Here is a 21,717-nt window from a genome sequence, read left to right as displayed (position 1 = left end):
CAAATCACCATGAAGGAAATATGTCTTTACATCTATCTGCTCAAGATGTAGATTCTTTGTAGCTACAATTTTCAACACCAGTCTGATTGTAGACAGCTTTACGACTGTAGAGAAAATTTCATTGTAGTCAATACATTCTTTTTGCTAAAAACCTTTGACAACCAATCTTGCTTGTAGCATTTGCTCCCATCATGCTCTTCTTTGATCCTACAAACCCACTTGTTATGGAGTGATTTCTTGACTGATAATAATTCAACTAATTCTCACGTCTGATTTTACATAAGCGAGTCCATCTCATCATTTATGGAAGACTCCCACTTGACTGAATCTTCTACCTGCATTGCTTCATCATAGCACTATGGTTCACCATTGTCAGTCAGCAACAAGTAGTGCAAATAAGGCAAATAACGCTGGGTTGGTTTAGGAATTCTGGAGGAGCGTCTTAGTTTTGGTGTGCCTGGTTCTTCCTGAACTGCTTCAGGACTGATTTGAACATCATTTCCAAAAATTTCCTCAAACTCAACAAATTCCTTTGTTTCAGATTCGGTATTGGAGCTACTTGATTCTATGGTTGACATGTCTTTGTACATCACATTCTCATTGAAAATGACATCTCTGCTTCTGATGATCTTTCGATTTTCATAGTCCCAAAATCGGTAACCGAACTCATCACCACCATAACCAACAAAGGTACATTTGTTGGACTTAGCATCAAGTTTACTTCTTTCAGCAGAATTTATGTGTACATAAGAAATACAACCAAATACTCTTAAGTGTGAAAGATTTATTTCTGTTCTGCTCCAAACTTCCTCTGGTATTCCACCATCCAATGGAACTAAGAGCCCACGATTGATCAGGTAAGTTGCAGTGTTGATAGCTTCAGCCCATAGCAATTTAGGCAAGCCGACATGTATCCTCATACTTCTGGCACATTCATTTAGAGTTATGTTCATGCACTATGCTACGCCATTCTACTGCGGTGTCATGAGAACTGTTGTCTCCATCTTGATCCCATTATTTGCGCAGCAATCTCTGAATCTATTATTTTTGTACTCTCCTCCATTATTAGACCTCAACCGCTTGACTTTCAGACCAGTCTCATTTTCCACCATGGCCTTCCATTTTCTAAAGGTATCAAAGATTTCTAATTTCTTCTTCAGAAAATAAATCCACACATTCCTTGTCGAATCATCTATGAAGGTGACATAATATAGTGAGCCTACAAGAGATGAAACTGGAGATGGTCCCCATATATCAATATAAACTAACTATAACTTTTCTGCCTTGGGTGTCTTGCCAATATTTGCAAAGATGACTTTCTTTTATTTGCCAAATATGCAATCCTCACATAGTCCGACATCAATATTCTTTAGATCTGGCAGCTTCCCTTTTGACAAAAGTGTCTTCATCCCTTTCTCGCTCATATGGCCAAGCCTTTGGTGTCATAGGTTTGATTTTCCTTCAGCATCTACTACTGCAATGATATTCTCTAAATTTGAGGTTACATAGAGAGTATCAATCTTCTTACCACGAGCAATGACGAGTGCTTCTTTGATAATATTCCATTCACAGCCTGAAAAGGTTGTACTATATCCTTCTCCATCAAGCTGTCCTACAGAAATCAAATTTCTTTTGAAGCTAGGAATATGTCTCACTCCTTTCAGCTTCCAGGTGGTTTGGTTTGACAACTTTAATCGGATGTCTCCTTTTCTGACGATCTTCAAGGTTTCATCACCAGCTAGATGAACATTCCCAAAATCACTGCTGATATTGTTCTCCATGATTTCTTGGCATTTATGGAGTGGAATGATGCCCTGAATCCAAGATCCATGATTCAATCAGACTGTTGATGCTTAGAATCATGGCATCACCTGTCTCTTTTGTCATGTTGGTAGATTCCTGTACGCCGGTATTTTTCTTCGGTGCTCAGTAATCTCTTTTAAAGTGACATTTCTTGCCACAATTATAACAGTTGAAATCTTTCTTTCCTGTTCTTGATTTTCTACTTCTGGATTTCGATCTTCCACGATTTGAATTTCTTTATGAAGTTCTCCCTCTAGACTCCGTGTGCAAGGCTGGGGAGCTTAATGCTTCACTTGATTCTCTCCGTCAAATTTCTTCACTCAATACCAGATCCCAAACATCGTCGTATTTTAATTTACTATTTCCCGACGAGCTGTTGACTGTTGTAATAGTAACATTCCAACTATCTGGTAGAGATGATAAGAGAATTAAAGCTCGAACTTCATCATCGAATTCAATTTCCATGGAACTCAACTGGGTTGTGATTGTTTTGAGTTCATTTAGGTGTTGAGTCACTGATGCCCCTTCCATCATTCACAAATTGAATAATTATCTCATCAAGTGAACTTTGTTTGAGGCTGATGGCTTCTTATATATACTGGAGAGAGCCGCCATAAGACCCTCCGTGGTCTTTTCTTTTGTTATGTTGAAAGCAACATTACGGGATAACGTTAATCGGATAACTCAGAGAGCTTGTCTCTCGAAAAGAGTCCAGTCTTCATTCTTCATGTTATCTGGTTGCTTTCCTGAGAGAGGTTGATATAGATTTTTTTGGTACAGAAAATTTTCAATATGCATCTTCCAAAAGCCAAAGTCCGTACCATCGAACTTCTCAATTTTCATATTCACTTCGTCTGTAGCCATTGCTCCCACTCGAATCTGGCTTCGTTTGGATCATTTCTGACAATTTTTACGAACCACCGTGTATTAGAACACCTCCGTCGATAAACTTGTATCGCCAACCAAATTTACTATTCATGAAATTCACTATTCACGTGAATAGTAACCTCACAGAAAAAACTGATAAAATTCACTACCAAAAAGTCTGATGTCAGTTGTTGGAAATAAAATAAATAATTTTCCTATAACCAGATTAATGAGAATGTGAAATAAAAGCAGAAAAATAATATGCGAAATTGATAACGGAGTTCAGCCAATTATGCCTACGTCTCCGGACTGCTGCAGACATGTATTTACAAAACACTCACAACTCATAAGAAAGTTCTCTAGTATTGGGAGAAAGAAATGATTTGGGATAGTTTTGAAGCTAAATGAGTTAGGGTATTTACAGTTGAAGCTTAAGGACTTAATCTTATAAATATCCTAAAGTTCAGGGATTAATTATGAGATTTTACCCTTTTATTTTCAATAATTGAGGCATGCCTTTTTGACAAAATTGGTGCAACTTTTCTATGGAATTCGGTGCCACCAATTTTGCCACCTTTTTTTACTTTTACTTCCAACAGTATTGTGTTTACTTTGGAGGTAATCCTATAGCCTAGTACTCAAATAAGCAGAATGTTGTCTCTAGATCGACCTCTGAAGCTGAGTATAAGAGTGTTACCAATGTTGTTTCTAAACTTGTTTAGGTTGAACAATTGATTGCTGAAATTGGAGTTACTTTGGAAGGTAATCCTATTATTTGGTGTAACAACACATCGATAATATCTATGACAGCTAACCTGGCACATCATGCTCGATTAAAGCATGTGGAAATAGATGTTCATTTTGTTCAAGATAGTGTTCTTGTTGGGAAACTTCTGGTTAATTATGTACCTTCAGCTGAACGACTTGGTGATATCCTCACAAAGCCAATCCCTCATCTATAATTTTATCATGTGAGAGAGCTGCTCAAGGTTGTTTCTTTGTCCGCCTTTCAGGGAAAGAGAAAACTAGGAGAATGTTAGAGTACTCAATGTATATTCTAAGTAGTTGTTATCCAGGCAGTTAGATCGTTGTAACTGCCTAACTTGGGCTTTAAATATGTGTACTCTGACCCATTTGGATAATCAATTATTCTTGAAGTTTAATACAACCTATGATGTTATTCTCTAATCTCTCTTTTCACTCTATTCATGTTTTCTCTATTCTCCCTCTTTTATGTCTGATATAACAATCAGCCTCCACCGTCGTAGTCTGTAACCAGACTCTTTCTCTCCTATCATCAATTTCTAATACTAAACTTAATCATTTGACAATGAACAGTCAAATACCTTGTAGTCCATGTTGCTCAAACCTAAGATCTTTAGAAATAACAATCATTCATTTAACCAATGCGATAATTTAGTTCATGCTAAATTTCACTAGGTTAATATCTGGGATGAAGCTATTAACTATTAAACTTTTAAAACCCTACATAATTAAATATAAATTTTAAATAAATAAATAAATCCAGATATATATTTCTTGGATGAGTAAGTTTAAAGCAAAGGTATAAATTTATTTTCAATCTGATACAATAAATTTGAATAAGATCAATCGTGTTAATTGAAAACTAATAAATAGTTTATTCATAATATCAAAACACCAACAAAAATCAAATAAATAATTGATAGTTGAAAAGTGAAAATATCAATTAAAATATAATAAAATAGACCTTTCGGATTTTTAAACTATGTTTGGACTTTTCTAACGATAGTGTTTTTTAATTTATATTTTTTATGAATTATTATTTGATATAATGATAATTTAATTTATTTCTCTATAAATATCTTTAATGCACTGTCAATAAAATAATTAGGAATATATAATAGTCTAATAGACATTAGTTAACTAATGTGTCAGATGGTTATTATATTTTTTTCACAATTAAATCGAATTGAATCCGGTGGATCAGGTCGTTTTCATGTCCCTATAAATAATTTAATTTGCATAGACTCTATGGGAACTAATGAACAAAAATCTTCTTCTCCTTTGTGTCATTCTTTGTACTCCACCAATTATTCTCTTTGTGGTTATGAATTTGTTCCTCGCCTCCAAATAGAAGAAATGAATGTCTTGTAAATCTATCGTTTTGTCGTCATCGATTTCCCTCTCGAACAATTCATTAAAATTACCCAAAATCAGCTCGGAAAATATTTATGTTCAATATACTGAATTTAGTTCCAATGAAATAAATTTCAAAGCACTCACAATTTGATATTCCAGATCTTTATAACAATTTGATATTCCAGATCTTTATAACGATTTTCAGGGTTGTTTTAGCTCTACTGTTATCTAAAAAAAATAAGGAATGGGTCATGTTGATTGATCTCTGAAACTGCAGAGAAATATAATTTTGTTTACCTTAGTTTTTTCTATAAAAATCAATTAAATTATCCAGACATGAGCAAAAGAAACAGAAATGGTTGTGATTTGCTTCAAGCTTCACTTACTTGCTTCTGCTAACTACTCATGCAATAGTAGCACCTAATTCTAAAGATATCCATACATCAAAATCTGGGTATAAAACCAGCTGCAAAGATGTTAGTGTTTCTTGATGGAAATAAAACACTCACACAAACAACTTTTATTGAAACTAAAACAAATATTACAAGAGGACTCTCACTAAAAAACAAGAACTACAACTACTCTTATAAGACTTTGCTTCTTCACTCACTTAGAAGCTCTTAATTTTTTTTGATCCTTAAAACTAAAATGGGGAGGGGTATTTATACTACTCAAGAACACTCCTACACCACACAAATAAATTATTTTAAATCATTACAAATTCAACAAATACCTAACTCTCACCTAACTAAATTGATGTAAGCAATGGCATTATCACTTAAATGATGTAAGCAATGACATATTTACTTAAATGATGTAAGCAATGACATCAATTTAGTTTAGGTTTGGGTTTAGGCTCCCATAATGGATCAAGTTTATGATCCAACACCCCCATTAAACTTGATCTTGTGAACCCTAGTAAGTTCTTTAATCTTATGAAGTCTTCAATTTTCAGTGGCTTGGTAAAAATATCGGCAACTTGATCTTGTGACTTCACGTATTCAACTTCCACATCGTTTCTTGCAACACACTCCCTTATATAGTGGTAGTGAATGTCGATGTGCTTGCTTCGATCATGGAATATTGGATTCTTTGATAAGGCAATGACTGATTTATTGTCGACACAAACCTTGGTAGGCTCTTCTTGTATCAAACATATCTCATTCAATAGATTTCTAAGCCAAATTGCATGACAAACACATGAGGTAGCAGCAACATATTCCGCTTCACAAGTGGACAATGTGACAATCGGTTGTTTCTTTGACATCCATGTGAACACAATATCTCCCATGAAAAATACGAATCCAGTAGTGCTCCTTCGATTATCTATGTCTCCACCCCAATCACTGTCGTTATATCCAACAAGCTTGTAATCATTAGAAACTGAATAGGACAAGACAAAGTCAATTGTGCCTTTCAGATAGCGAATAATTCTCTTTGCGGCTTTAAAATGGGTGATTGTTGGAGATTCCATGTAGCGACTAACCAATCCAACTGCGTGAAGAATATCGAGTCTCGTGCAAGTTAGATAGCGTAGACTTCCCACCAAACTTTTGAAGAATGTTGGATCTACAGTTTCGCCTTCTTCATGTTTGGATATCTTGATCCCGTATTCTGTCGGTGTGCTTATTGGCTTACAGTTCTCCATCTTGAACTTCTTCAGTATATCCTTTGCATAGCTTTCCTGTGAAATGAAAATTCCATCCTTTTGTTGCTTAACTTCAATGCCAAGGCAGTACGCCATGAGCCCCATATATGTCATCTCAAATTCTTTCATCATCACATCCTTGAATTCATTAAACATGCTTGGGTTACTTCCGGTGAAGATCAAATTGTCCACGTAGAGGCACACGATCAAAATATTTCCATCTTTGATCTTGATAAATAGAGTATGCTCGTAGGGATATTTGTTGAAGCCATTCTCTTGGAAGTACTTGTCGATTCGGCTATTCCATGCCCTTGGTGCTTGTTTTAGCCCGTAAAGAGCCTTCTTCAACTTCAACACCTTGTCTTCGTGCCCTTTGACTTCATAGCCTAATGGTTGCTGAATGTAAACTTCCTCTTCAAGAACTCCATTTAGGAAGGCAAACTTTACATCCATCTGTTGTATCTTCCACTTGTTTTGAGCTGCCAAAGAAATGATTAATCTGATAGTCTCCAATCGAGCAACATGAGTAAATACCTCATCATAGTCAATTCCAGCCTTTTGACTATATCCTTTAGCAACTAGTCTCGCCTTGTGCCTTTCAATCTCTCCTTTGGCATTTTTCTTTGTTTTGTACACCCATTTGACACCTATTACCTTATGTCCCTTGGGAAGTGAGGTAAGTTCTCATATGTCATTCTTCTCGATGGCTTTGATTTCTTCATCCATCGCACCTCTCCATTTCTTTTCTTGTACTGCTTCTGGAAAGCTCACTGGTTCACAATCAGCAAACAGACAAAATAATGTAAGATTATCTTGTTGTTCAGTTACCTCATAGAGATCTCTAAGGCTTCTTGTATGTTGCACAACTCTTTCATTTTGACTCCCACTTGATGATGACGAAGGTGATGAGTCTCCTTGAGTGGTTGATTTTGGTGAAGTCGGTGGAGTTTCAAGCTCTTGTTGAGGTTCACCTAGTTGTTCCCTCATTGTCTGCTCATCTTCTTCAAACTGAGGAAAGAAATTGAAGTCATCTACACGAGAGTTAAAATACCATTCTCCTTCTTCGTTGAAGACCACATCTCGACTAATCACGATCTTCTTATTTTCTGGATTGTACAGCTTGTAGCCCTTCGAAATAGCATCATAGCCGATGAAGATAAAACTCTCGCTTTTATCATAAAGCTTCGTTCTTCTCTCGTCTGGTACGTGAACATGGGCTATACTTCCAAAGGTTCTCAAGTAGGAAATGCCAGGCTTTCTTCCACTCCATGCCTCTTGCGGTGTCTTTCCCCATACACTTTTTTTTGGAGATCAGTTTGACAAGTAGACTGCACACGATACTGCTTCGGGCCAAAATTCCTTGGGTAGTTTCTTACTTTTGAGCATGCTTCGTGCCATGTCGAGGATTGTTCTATTCTTTCTTTCTGCCACACCATTTTGCTGGGGGGATCTAGGAACTATCATTGGTCGACGAATTCCATTTGCTTCACAGAACTCTTGAAACTCCCTAGAAGTAAATTCTCCACCTCGGTCGGATCTCATGGCTTTGATCTTTCTACCGCTTTATTTTTCCACTGCTACTTGAAACTTCTTGAAGACTTCGAAAACTTCTGAATTCTATTTCAAGAAATATTCCCATGTTTTTCTTGAAAAATCATCAATGAAGAGAAGAAAATAGTTACTGTTACCAAGAGAGCTCGACTTGATCGGTCCACACACATCGGTATGGATGAGCTCGAGTGGCTTCTTGGCTCTTGTCTCTGACTCCTTTGGAAAGCTTTTCCTGAATTATTTCCCGACTAGACACCCTTCACAAAACGGTCAGGATGGTTGATGCGAGGTAGTCCCTTCACTATCTCCTTCTTAGATAACAGCTCTAGACCTCCAAAATTGAGATGCCCAAATCGAAGATGCCAAAGCCATGATGCATCTTTGTTGTAACCTTTCAGGCACTTTGCAACATCATTTTGTATATTGATTAAGAACATTCTACTCTTTCACATCGCACTTTAGCAATGAAGTTATTTTTATCATCTTTTATAGAAAGATTATAATTATTCATATGAATATCATAACCTTCCTCTACCAGTTGCCCTAAACTTAATATGTTACTTTTCATATTGGGCATATAGTAGACATTTGAAATAAATTGATGTCTTCCATCTTTCAAACGGATAAGAATGTTACCTCTCCCTTTCACTGCTATTGTAGAATCATCTCCAAACGAAACATTTCCACTTACTGACTCGTCTAGCTCCACGAACATGTCTTTCCTTCCGCACATGTGATTACTTGCACCACTGTCAAGATACCAGGAATTTGCTTGGCCACCATCAGTTTCGTTTCGTGCTAGAAGAAGAGTTTCTTTGCCATCTGTCTTTTCCTCCACGTAGTTGGCCTTCTCCTCAATTTTTTTGTTGGGAGCTCTACATTCTGAAGCATAATGCCCAAACGTTTGACAATTATAACATCGAACTTGAGATTTGTCATACTTTGAGTTTGGATTGATTATTCCACAGCCTCGTGTTGAGCTTTCTCCTTTCTCATAGTTGTTGTTGGAATTGTTATTGTTGTAATTTCAGCCTCGTCCACGACCTCAACTTCCACCTCGTCCATGGCCTCTACCTCAGCCTAGGCCACGTTGGTTTCTATCATTGCGTTGGCTTTCATGCATATCCTTGAGTTGCAGCTTGAGGAGTTGCTCAGTAAACCCATGCTTCTTCTTATGCTTCTCTTCGTATGCTTGCAATGATCCTTGGAGTTGCTCGATCGTCATTTCTTCAAAGTCTTTAGTTTCTTCAATCGTCACGATGATATGCTCAAATTTGGGATCCAACAAACGGAGTATCTTCTCTATTATCCTCACATCTTCTAACTTTTCACCATTTCTTTTTAATTGATTAGAAACAACTACTACTCTTGAGAAATAATCTGAAATAGACCCAGATGTTTTCATGTGTAAGGATTAAAATTTACCTCTTAATGTTTGGAGATGAACCTTCTTCACTTGCTTGGATCCTTTGTAAGAGGTTTGCAGCTTCTCCCACGCTTCCTTGCTAGAGCTTGCACTTAAAATCCTTTCAAAACAATCATCATCTAATGCTTGATAGATGAGGTAAAGAGCCTTCTTGTCTCTCTTTCTTGAATCCTTCAAAGTTGTCTTTTGATCCGGTGTAAGAGTAGCAAAAACATCATCATCCGCAGGCTCGTTATAGCCTTTCTCTATGATATCCCACCCAACTTGTGATCCAAGAAGTGCCTTCATTTTGATACTCCAATTGTCGTAGTTGTTGTTGTTGATTGTCGGAGTTGTTGTTGTTGATTGTCGGAACTTGGTATGGTGCCATACCATTTGCCATATCTCTCAATATAATGAGAATTTGCAAAATCCAATTGCACGTATGAATCCAGAACGCCAGAAAAAACCTTGGGAGAAACTTGGACAACTCAATCAAGGGGCTCCAACTTGGTGAGTCAAACTCGATTTTCTAGCAGCAGTCTTCCGGCGGTGTGTCAGAACTCAGATTGAGAAAATTCTGGCGGCGTCGGATTCCTCTCGTCGAGACATTCGATCTTTCCAACTCTCTCTAATGCCACTTTGTTGGAAATAAAAACTCACACAAACAACTTTTATTGAAACTAAAACAAATATTACAAGAGCACTCTCACTCAAAAACAAGAACTACAACTCACTCTTATAAGACTTTGCTTCTTCACTCACTTAGAAGCTCTTAATTTTTCTTGATGCTTAAAACTAAAATGGAGAGGGGTATTTATACTACTCAAGAACAATCCTATGCCACACAAATAAACTAATTTAAACCATTATAAATTCAACAAATACCTAACTCTCACCTAACTAAATTGATGTAAGCAATGACATCTTTACTTAAATGATGTAAGCAATGACATCTTTACTTAAATGATGTAAGCAATGACATCAATTTAATTTGGGTTTGGGTTTAATCTCTCATAATGGATCAAGTTTATGATCCAACATTTTCTTCCCTTTCGGACCCGATTGTTACTTGAATTCATGGTTTGAGGTCACTTACAATGAAACTTCAACCCTATCAAATGCCAACGATTCTATTGAAAAGAACAAACATGGAGGTCTTGAATTTTTCTTACGATCGCTTTGAGTTCCTCAACCCTCTCGTGAAGAGTTCAATAATTTAAAGAACTGAGTATAAGGTAAAGAAACTATATACAGTTATCTTCAAGCTTAACTGTATATTAAGATTATGGAAAGTGAAAAAAGGGGGAGAGACTCTTTTTGGGGGTTACATGAGTATTGCCTTAAAATTTAAAAGGAAACGTGTAAGAGAATAATTGGTGGGCACAAAGATTTTTTTTCGGAATAAAAGTGATTAAGAAATTTGAGATTGTGTATTAAAATATATAAATATTCATTATTAAACAATTTAAAACTTTAAATAAATATTAGCTTATATCTATTTTAAATTAAAAAAAAAAACAAATAATTTAGCTTTGCCATTATCACACACTTCGACCCAAAACCAGTTTTGAAACTACTGTAACAATAGTCTGAACTTGGGCACACACAAGAGAAGCTTCAATATTTTTCTCTGCAATTAATCTGTGGAGGTCGACAAAAAACCTGTATCAAACACCATGATTATGAGAAAAGTTCTGCTAATAATAAACAGTGTCATCCTTTGTATAGGTAATTGTGCAAGTCCACTTTTGATGCGCCTTTACTTCATCCATGGCGGTAAACGAATTTGGTTCTCCAGCTGGCTCCAGACTGGTGCTTTTCCCATCATCTTTCTTCCAATCGCTTGTGCTTACTTTCACCGTTCAAGGACTCAACCCAGTTCTCAAAACAAGCTTTTCTTTATGAAACCCTATTTGTTCATTGCTTCCGCCGTCATTGGAATCCTCACCGGCTTCGAGAACTACCTATACGCCTATGGGGTCGCTCGTCTTCCGGTCTCGACTTCATCTTTAGTCATTGCCTCACAGCTGGCTTTCACTGCGGGGTTCGCTTTTGTTTTGGTGAAGCAAAAGTTCACTTCTTACTCCGTAAACGCCGTGTTTCTGTTAACGATCGGAGCTGGCGTTTTAGCCTTGCATACGAGCGGCGACCGTCCCGCGAATGAATCGAACAGGGAATACGTTTTGGGGTTCCTAATGACCCTCGGAGCTTCAGCTTTGTATGGCTTTATTCTGCCCTTGGTGGAGCTGGCTTACAAGAAAGCAAAACAAGAAATCAGCTACGTTCTTGTGATGGAGGTACAGACGGTGATGTGCTTGTTCGCTACCGGCGTTTGCACCGTTGGCATGCTTCTTAACAACGATTTCAAGGTTATTTTTTCTTGTCTCTTTCCGGCTAAAGTATATTCCATTTCCATCAAATGAAAATCGAAATTTAACTCACTACATATTGAGTTGTATTTTGCAGGTGATTCCCAGGGAAGCAAGGGAATACGAGCTCGGGGAAACAAATTACTACGTAATTGTGATTTGGACCGCAATAGTAGGGCAGTGTTTCTTCTTGGGAGCCATAGGAGTAATCTTCTGTGCGTCGTCTTTGTTATCGGGCATCATAATTGCTGTTTTATTACCGGTAACTGAGGTTCTGGCTGTTATTTTCTACAATGAAAGTTTCCATGCGGAGAAGGGAGTGGCGCTTGCACTCTCACTTTGGGGCTTCCTTTCTTACTTCTACGGCGAGATTAAGGAGTCCAAGAAGAACAAACCAGCCCTTCAAACCGAGATGGCCTCAGCTTCTGATGGACAGGAAAGCGTGTAAAAATTTAATGGAATACACAAATGTATGAAAAAGCAAGTTTATCATAGCTAAGTTTTATCTTCTATTTTTGAATTTAACATCATGCCTTGATGGTTTATACAACACACATATAGATCTAAATAGACCTATTAGCATATATATGAATCTCTTGCTTTTTTCTTCTTCTTCTTTTCCTCCGCTTTAAACTTATGTAATGAGAAGTACAGAAAAACCCAGCTAAACACCCGGGGTCAAAAGGAGAGTCCCAAAGCAAGTAGGCAACAATATTGGGATTGTACAGGCAACCAGTCTTCACTATCGCTTTCTTCTGAAAAAGTTTTGTTTTTCTGGTTAAGTGGATGCCTGCTGTGTGATTATGATAGAAGTCGATGCAACAGAGGACCTTGAATTCAATTGGGGTAAAAAACAGGGGAATTGGTGGGAAAAAGAGAGATGTTCAGTTTAATGAATCATTTACTTCTGAACTTAACTTGTATAATATCATCACAAAATCAATATTTTAGGATGATTATAAGATATAAATTTTGGATATTTTGAAAGCTTAGTCATTCAATTATATTTTTATTTTTTTAAATTAAATTAATTATTTATTTGAAATAATATTATTTTTAAATTATCTATTTAATTTTAAATAATTTAAGTTTAGGGTAAATTGTACGTTTACTGTCTAGCTATTACTTTGTTTCCATACAATACTGTTTAAAATTAAATATATAATTTAAAAATAATATATAATATTATTTCAAATAAATAATTGTATGTCGTTTTCTAACAACATATTCATGAATCGATTTTAACATCTCTCTCTGTCAATGTCAACTCATTGTCATCAATAAAAAACATGTTAGCCTTAAATGCATTATTATTTTCCATGTCCATAATAATACTCAACTAAGGACCTTTCAATAATAATCATATTGTTATATGAACATTATTATCTTTTAGTGTGTTTAATACAAAGAAATATAACAAAAGAAAATAACGATAATGCATTTATTCAATAAATACGGTAAATAAAAGTATCATTGCAATCATCTCATGATTAGTATTTGGGCATATTCTAACAGTCATGAAGATGTTATGTCGAATCATGATTTCTTATAACTTAGTTGACAATGATATATTATTATATGTCACTTATTGTGTGTAATATTAGAATGATTATAATAATTAATGTTAATGTTACAGGAACCTATAAGGTCACACCTCAATATTGAAATGAATAATTTATAAATGAGTACACATGTAAAATTTTACTGTACATTAATAAAATGTATAATTAGCATTAATAAATATATTTGATATATGCGTTTGATTTTAATTATATAGAAAATGTTAAATTTATATTAAAAGAATATAATTAAGGTAATTATATTTTAAATTAAATTCAGCACAAAACCCTAAGGTTTAGGGAAACACGATATAAATAGAATATGATGGTCTAGCAGTCGCTTAGTCGTTTTGGATGAAATTTCTCAAAATAGTTTTGGATGAAATTTCTCAAAATAGTTTTGAGAAAAGAAATTGCTCTAAACCTAGTGAATCGAGTAGAGGCTAAGATGTTTTCGTGGAGGCTAAGAATTTGATATGCTCGTGACTGCACTGCTGATTTATTGTTATTCAAGGAACCCAAGGTGAATTAAGTATCTATTCTTTCCGATTTCCGATTTCCGATTTCCGTACCTGGATCACTGGTGAGATCATCGGATAATTTTTCCATTGTGCTATAGGGTGTATCAGTGATCCCAACATCTCCATCTCTCTACCTACCTACCTATCTATTTATTTATCACCCACTCCCTCACACTTTCTCTCTCTCGCTCTCTCTCTCTTTCATTCTCTCCCACTCTCTCCCTTTCTCTCTCTCATTCTCGCCCACACTCTCTCTCACTCTCTGCCTCTCTCGTCCACTCTCATCCACCCTCTCCCACTCACTCATATACACTCTCTAAAAATTTGAATTATCATATATTTTAGATTTTTTATGTATTTGTTTATTGAGAATATGTTTTTGTCCCCCTATTATTTTATAAATTCAAATTTGTCCCCTAGCATATAATCATGCGTCTGTCTATGTTTTTAAAAGACACAATTATTCAAATTCGAAACCTCTAAGAAAACAACACTCTATTTTATCAGTTAAATTGCTTAATGAGTTCTAAGAATGACAACTTTTGAATTATCTAAATATCCAAATCTTATTCAACATTATATAAGAAGAAAATGTGATTCAAAATTTTATAAAAAACTCCAAAATTACAATAGAAAAGAAACCAATTCGAACCAAACTTAATTCAACTGTCCAAACTTGAAACCCCGATTCATAAGAAAATTGCATCAAATGAAGGAAATTCAAATACAAATATATTGGATTGACAATCTCATAATTTTTTCATTTAGATTAAACTAACTTCCCATCGATCTCAAACCACTAGGCTATTCAAAAAATATGACCAACTTCAAGTATCTCTTTAATCAGTTTGTTATCTTTTTCGATCTTGTCATTACAACAAAATTGGCTTTTTGCGTCGTTTTTTTACCTATAGCTGCGTTTTTAAGCGCTACTAAAAACACCTGCGATGTTATGACAAACCCCGCAAAAAGCGCTGCTGAAAATAGCGCCGCTAAAGTTCGCGACGTTTGTTAACGAAAAACGTCGCAATAGGTTCTGAGTCAAACGCCGCAATAGGTGTAGAGATTTAGCGGCGTTTTTATCACAAGCGTCGTAATAAGTGTTGATATTTAGCGACGTTTTTAGGATACAAACGTCGCTAAAAGGACTGGTATATAGCGACGTTTTTAGGATACAAATGCTGCTAAAAGGACTGGTATATAGTGACATTTTTAGGATACAAACACCGCTAAAGGTCTGGTATATAGCGACGCTAAAAGTCTTGTATATAGCAGCGTTTTTAGGATACAAACACCGCTAAAGGACTGGTATATAGCGGCATTTTTAGGATACAAACGCTGCTAAAGGTCTGGTATATAGCGACGTTTTTAGGTACAAACGCCGTAATAGGTGTTGATATTTCGCGGTGTTTTTTGTCACAAACACCGCTAAATGTATGGTATATTACGACGTTTTTTATTACAAAATCCGCTAAATAACACAGAATTTAACCAATTAAAAAATTATTGTCTATTACCCCAAAGCTATTTTTTCAACCTATTCCATTATCCAACAAACATGACAACAATAACATCAAACTTTATATCCATAACAAGCAACATCAAATCCAATATAATAAATAAAAGTTTTCATTAACGTAATATAAGTTCAGTTAAACACGGTTCAGTAACATTAACAGAATGCTGATAACATAAATGAGATTATAATGGTGGATTTTGAGGTTGAGTTTTCTATATCATATGCATCATATCATTGAGTCGTTTTTCAAATTCTGCACATCTCTGCTAATATGCTACTTCTCTCTGTGATACCGCTACTTCCCTCTCTGCTTCTACTGCTGCTCTCTCTACTTCCCTTGCTTCATTTTCCGCTTTCATGTTAGCCATTTGTTGATCCATCTCAGCCAACTTTTGTTTTAAACGACTAACTTCTAATTGGGAAGATTGAGACTGTGATGACATGTACTGTGATAAACTGGATCTAAAATATTTGGTGGGAGTAACGAATGATCCTTGACAGTGCACCCGACCATATCTTTCAAGACCCAAAACGTCATTAATAGCTTGGTTTTCAATGTCATCATCATTAACAAGACCTTGACTCGAAGTACTAGCATGATACTCCGCCCTTTTCTCCCTCAAATATAAATTTAAAACATCTACCCAATAAACGTACCATAATTTCTGCAGCTTTAGCAGTCATAGGAGTGACATCCTTCTTCTTATGTGTCATGTTGAATAGTTGGATTCGACCAACTTTAGAACCAGATGTATTTCCCTATAATGTACTATAATATAATTACTATGAGTTAGTATGTTCATGGAATACAAACAACTATGTCAATAATATATTATATCTCCTCATTAGCTATACAAGCAAAGCTCTTCGATCCAGCCGTGTGTGTAAACTTTTGTTATTACCTGCTAGCAACACCAACATGCTCTCGGTCCTATAATGTCAAACAACAACTTTTAATGATGATTTATAATTCATTACAATTATTTCTGAAAAGTACAACATACCTGTCCTTTTTGTGAACTCCAAAATCTGACTGCATCTTCCCATTGGTACCTGAGCATTCCAGGTGGGACTGTTTGCAGCTTCTCTTCAAGGATGAGATCATTCTTGAAGTATTTCTTCTTTAAGGAGCTCTCGTGGTCCCTCCATCTCTTCCCTAACGCTTGCTTCACATAATCGTCAGAGACCTCTAAAGAAAATTTCTCCTATATAACAAATAAGTGTGCATCGTAAGTATAAATTAGTATTGAATTTCTATAGAGTATCTATTATGATAGTTTTATTACCTTAACAAAATCCAACGGTTGATTTTTGTTACTATTAGGCATTTCGCGCTATGACTCATAATTGATCGGTAACAGATTCGCATTACGTCCAACTATGCCTAAGTAACCTGCTAGAAGACGTGCTTCTGGGCCAATATGTTGACCTGCATCGTTTCTTGAAACTTTGACACGATGCCCAGGAGGAAGTTGGTATAATTCCTTCAAAGTTGTACGTCCTCGAGTCTTGTGCGTTCTAGCATTTTCAACTATATAAGAAATTATTAAATGTCAGTTTTGAAAATAAACAAAGTAGTAAATAAAGTTTCGAAGATTACCTTGAATTTCTACTTCTTCTTTAACAGTTTCAGGAACTTCGGAAGACTCAGGTGCATTTGATTCCTCATTTTTTATTTCTTCATGGTCTTCAGAAGCTCGAGCAACCCGTAAATCAGTTATTTTTCTCCTCAGCATGATATTTGTAATAAAAAATGAATTAATTAATGAATATATTGAAAGACAACGTGTTAAAGGTTATAACATTATAAATAAATAAATTTAGATCTAAATCTTATGATATTCTTATGTAATGTCAGTTGTCATAAATATCTTTATCAACGTCCTCTCGAACCCATTGAAATTGTGTTGTATTTATGATAGTTTCATCTAAGTTTTGTGGTAGTAGAGGTAAACATTCTGATCTTGTTTCAATTTCATCTCTACTTCTATCCCCGATGTCTATCAAGTCTCTAGGAGTATTACGGAGCACAACATACCAACCGTCATCCATTGGATCATGACAGTAAAATACTTGTTTGACTTGAGAAGAAAATACATATGGTTTATCCATCAACCGTTGACCAGTATGAATTAATCGAGAGAAATTCACCATTATAAACCCGAATTTATCTCTTTTTATGCATCTGTTTACATCAACCCAGTCACATCGAAACAACACAACCTTTTGTTTTCCATAATCTAACTCAATAATGTCCGTAATATTTCCATAATAATCGACCTCTCCCTCCTGCGGATTATTGTCCCTGACAGTATCATAACTTGTAGTTGACGAAGTAACTACGACTCCACAATTTTGTGTCCTCCTTAATCTTTCACGAGATTTCGTGTGAAACCTAAACCCATTAACGATGAAGGCATTATATATTTTAACTATTCAGTTCGGACCTTGAGAAAGCCATTTAACATCTTTACTAACTTCTCTCCCACCCCAAACCTATTACACATGAATGGTGAATTAATTTGCATTGATTTTGATATAAAAACCAAGACATATATTATTTACACGTATGTTTAATGATTTAGTTGCTTACCGTCTGACCTAACAATTCATGAAAAGTTTCTGTGAATAACTTATGTATCTCTCGCTGATGTAATCTTCGGGAGCGTACACAAGATCTCAAGACTTCTTTAAACTCACTATAAAATATATTATGTCGTTAAGAAATGAAAAGTATAAAAGACTAAGAGATTTCATTAGGATTGGGTCTGAAAGACTTACGTGCGAAAGGGATCTATTGAATCGTGATGGAAAAGAACATATCGGTGTGCTTGTACCCAAGACGTGTCATCTAAGTGTGCAATTTCAACTTTCCCTAATGGTTGACCATAACTTCCAAACAAATAATGTTCAAGTAAGTCATTAGTACTTAACACATCATTTCGATTTGGTCTATTCCATCTTGTTTCAACATCTTCCAAATATCTAGAGCAAAATGTCATACATTCCTCTGCCAAATACCCTTCAGCAATTGATCCTTTCGGATAATGCTTATTATGACAGTAAGACTTTAACTTGCTCAAGAACATACACACAAAACAACATACTACGTAAATATATTTTATTAAAAGATTTAACCCGATCTCTAATTTCAAACGTATAAATTCAATTAACAAATCACTATAGGGTACATCAATCGATAGAAAACTGGTATACCAACTCTTGCTTCGTGAGGAAGATAAATTAACAGATACACCATAATTGTGAAGAATGAAGGTGGAAATATCTTCTCCAAGTTACATAAAATCAAGGTGACTCGATCTTGTAGTTTATCAAGTTCTTCAACCATCAGAACTTTCCCACAGATGACTTTCATTATATTAGAAAGTTCAATGATACAAGACGTCACCTTACTCGACATGCAACCACGAACAACTACTGGCAGTAAATCTTGCATTAATATGTGATAATCATGTGACTTTAAACCATAAAGTCTTCGATCTTTAACACTGACACATCGAGAAATGTTTGATGCATACCCATCTGGGACCTTTATATCCTTCAACACAGTGCAAAACACTTTTTTTTCTTTCTTCGAAAGAGAAAAAGTAGAAGCGACAAGAAATATCTTCCATTCGAATGTAATTGAGAATGAAGATCATGTCGAATTCCCATGTCCACTAAGTCAGGTCGACTCTTAAGATTATCTTTAGATTTTCTGCCATTATTCAGAATGGTCCCGATAATATTCTCACAACCATTATTCTCAATATGCATTACATCAAGATTATGTCTCAAAATCTTCTTCTTCCAATAAGGCAACTCGAAGAATATACTCATTTTTTTCCACAAGTCTACCTTATTTGGATCATCCTCTTCATCAAACTCATCATCACTTTGTTGGTCAACTTCAACCTCTTCATTAACATGCTTTGCCTTTTTATTTGATCGTGTAATACTTTGTTGATTCATCTTTCCATAAGTAAAATTGACATTTTTTAACATTCTGAATATTTCAGAGCCGATTGTTTGGTTAGGAGCATTTTGAAACTCTTCATTACTATCAAATATATATTTTTAACACCTAAATCTATGATTATCAGGTAACCACTGATGATGTCCCATATAAGAGAACTTTTTTCCATTAACCAACCACTTCGAACATGTTTGTGCAGCATAACAAGGACAAGCATAACGACCTTTGGTACTCCAACAAGATAAATTTGCATAAGCAGGAAAATCATTAATTTTCCATAATAAAGTCGCGCGTAAATTAAAGTTCTCCTTCGTCAACACATCGTACGTTTCGACCCTTCCCATAATTGTTTCAACTCTGCAATTAGCGGCTGTATGTAAATATCAATATCATTTCTAGGGCCTTTCTCGCCAGGGATTATCATGGATAAGATGAAAGATTATTGTTTCATACAAATCCAGGGAGGCAAATTGTATGGAACAAGTACAACAGGCCAAGTACTATACGAAGTACTCATGAGTTTGAATGGATTAAACCCATCAGTTGCAAGACTGAGTCTGATATTTCGAGGATCTCTCGCAAAACTTGGATACTTTTTGTCAAATGACTTCCAAGCTAAAGAATCCGTAGGATGCCGTAATAATCCATCATCGGTTCTGCCATCATGATGCCACCTCATAGACTCAATAGTCTTGGAGGACATAAACAATCTTTGTAGCCTAGGTATGAGAGGAAAATATTACAGAATCTTGACCGGTTTCTTTCTTGATCGTGCTTGAGCTTCATCCTCAATAACATTTTCTACCTCCCTAGTCATCCATCGAGATTTTCCGCATACATGACAAGACTCGTGATTTTTTTGACCACCCCAATATAACATACAATCATTCGGACAACTATGAATTTTGTCATATCCAAGACCCAAATCTTTGATCATTTTCTTCATATCTTTGCATGATTGAGGGATTTTTGCAAAAGGAAACACTTCTGCTAGTAACTCCAATAATTGCATAAAGTGTTATCAGTCCACCCTCCCAGGCATTTTAAGTGGAAAAGACGAATGCAGAAAGAAAGCTTTGAAAACTTTGATCCCTCATAAAGTTGTTCATTCATTTCATTCATCAACTTGTAAAACTTTGCCGCATTTCCATTTGGCTCTTCATCACATACAATTCTTCTCATCTCAATGAAATCATTAACATCATTCTGACAATAATTTTCTGTAACATACGACTGATGATTGTGCATAGTAAATGCATCTCGTAACATCCCTTCCATGTCATCATCAGATCTAAAAGTTGGATGGTGAGAAGGAGTAGGATAAGTCGAATAACTCATGGAAGCATATCTATCTGATACAAACTCTTCATGAAAGATCCATTTTCTATAACCCCAAAAAAATCCAAAAATAACTAGATGCTCGAACACAACTTCACGAATGTGCCAATTAATGTTCACACAATTCTTACAAGGGAAAAGAATCATATTCTTTTGGCTTGCATTCACAAAAGCTAAATTTAGAAAGTTTTTGACTCCATTTCGATATTCGACGCTTACCCTTGAGAAATTCATCCAACTCTTATCCATTTCGTATTTATGGAGTTTCAATTTCAAATGTTAATTGCTAATATTATACATAACTTTAGAACCTAAACAGAAGCATTAAACTATCAGATATAGTCCATAATACTTAAACATAATATAGAACTAATCACTCCTAAATCATAGAGCTAATCTATTGCTTCACATGCCATTATTATACACTATATTCCAATTCCCCAGTAACTTTTATATATATTGAACTTATGCATAAAGGGTACACAAAATGGTTTTTTATAAGATTTAAAGTATGTGTTGGTGGTTAAGCTCTAATATTGTAAAATTCCCTTTAGAAAACTAAAAGTATACTAAAGGCATGGAAGTCATTCTATATTTGAGAAAAGAATTTACTCCTTTATAATTTGAAAAAGTAAAAGGAACATATGCGTAAATGTCTGTGATATATGTTCTCTGGTACATAAATAGCTCAATATGTGAACCCAATACTAAGATTATTACATTGGCTTAGGTTGAATTTACCATGCTACTTTTTGATTTCAACGAAAACTAACATTTATGGTTATGAGTACTCTGATGTTAGTATGTGCCATTAATAGGCTCGTTAATATTGGTGAGATTTTGTTAATTATCAAGATTTTGAACTTTCTTAGAGCGACATTCAAGGCTTAGGTTGTTACCCTCTCCCCTGTTTTTTTCTCTTTGTTTTAATATATTGAATCATAGGCTTAATTTAAAGTATGCTTCTAGATGCTGAACATATGTATATTTGTTTTTAGCACAAATGCAAGCTCAAGTTTTAAATTTATAGTTCTTTT

The 21,717-nt window shown here is 35.3% G+C and overlaps 1 protein-coding gene across 1 annotated transcript; it reads left to right on the top strand.

The window, feature by feature from the left end:
- Nucleotides 1-11,039: 11,039 nt before the first annotated feature.
- On the top strand, nucleotides 11,040-12,462 carry LOC120145854 (purine permease 3-like). Its single transcript, XM_039159579.1, has 2 exons — nucleotides 11,040-11,767; nucleotides 11,865-12,462. The coding sequence occupies exons 1-2, from the start codon at nucleotides 11,075-11,077 to the stop codon at nucleotides 12,213-12,215; spliced, it is 1,044 nt and encodes a 347-aa protein (XP_039015510.1). The 5' UTR covers nucleotides 11,040-11,074; the 3' UTR covers nucleotides 12,216-12,462.
- Nucleotides 12,463-21,717: the final 9,255 nt, after the last annotated feature.

The sequence above is a fragment of the Hibiscus syriacus genome, unplaced genomic scaffold, assembly GCF_006381635.1.
Source record: "Hibiscus syriacus cultivar Baekdansim isolate YM2019G1 unplaced genomic scaffold, ASM638163v2 tig00110895_pilon, whole genome shotgun sequence".
Lineage (NCBI taxonomy): Eukaryota > Viridiplantae > Streptophyta > Magnoliopsida > Malvales > Malvaceae > Hibiscus > Hibiscus syriacus.
This window is presented reverse-complemented; position numbering and strand designations above follow the sequence as displayed.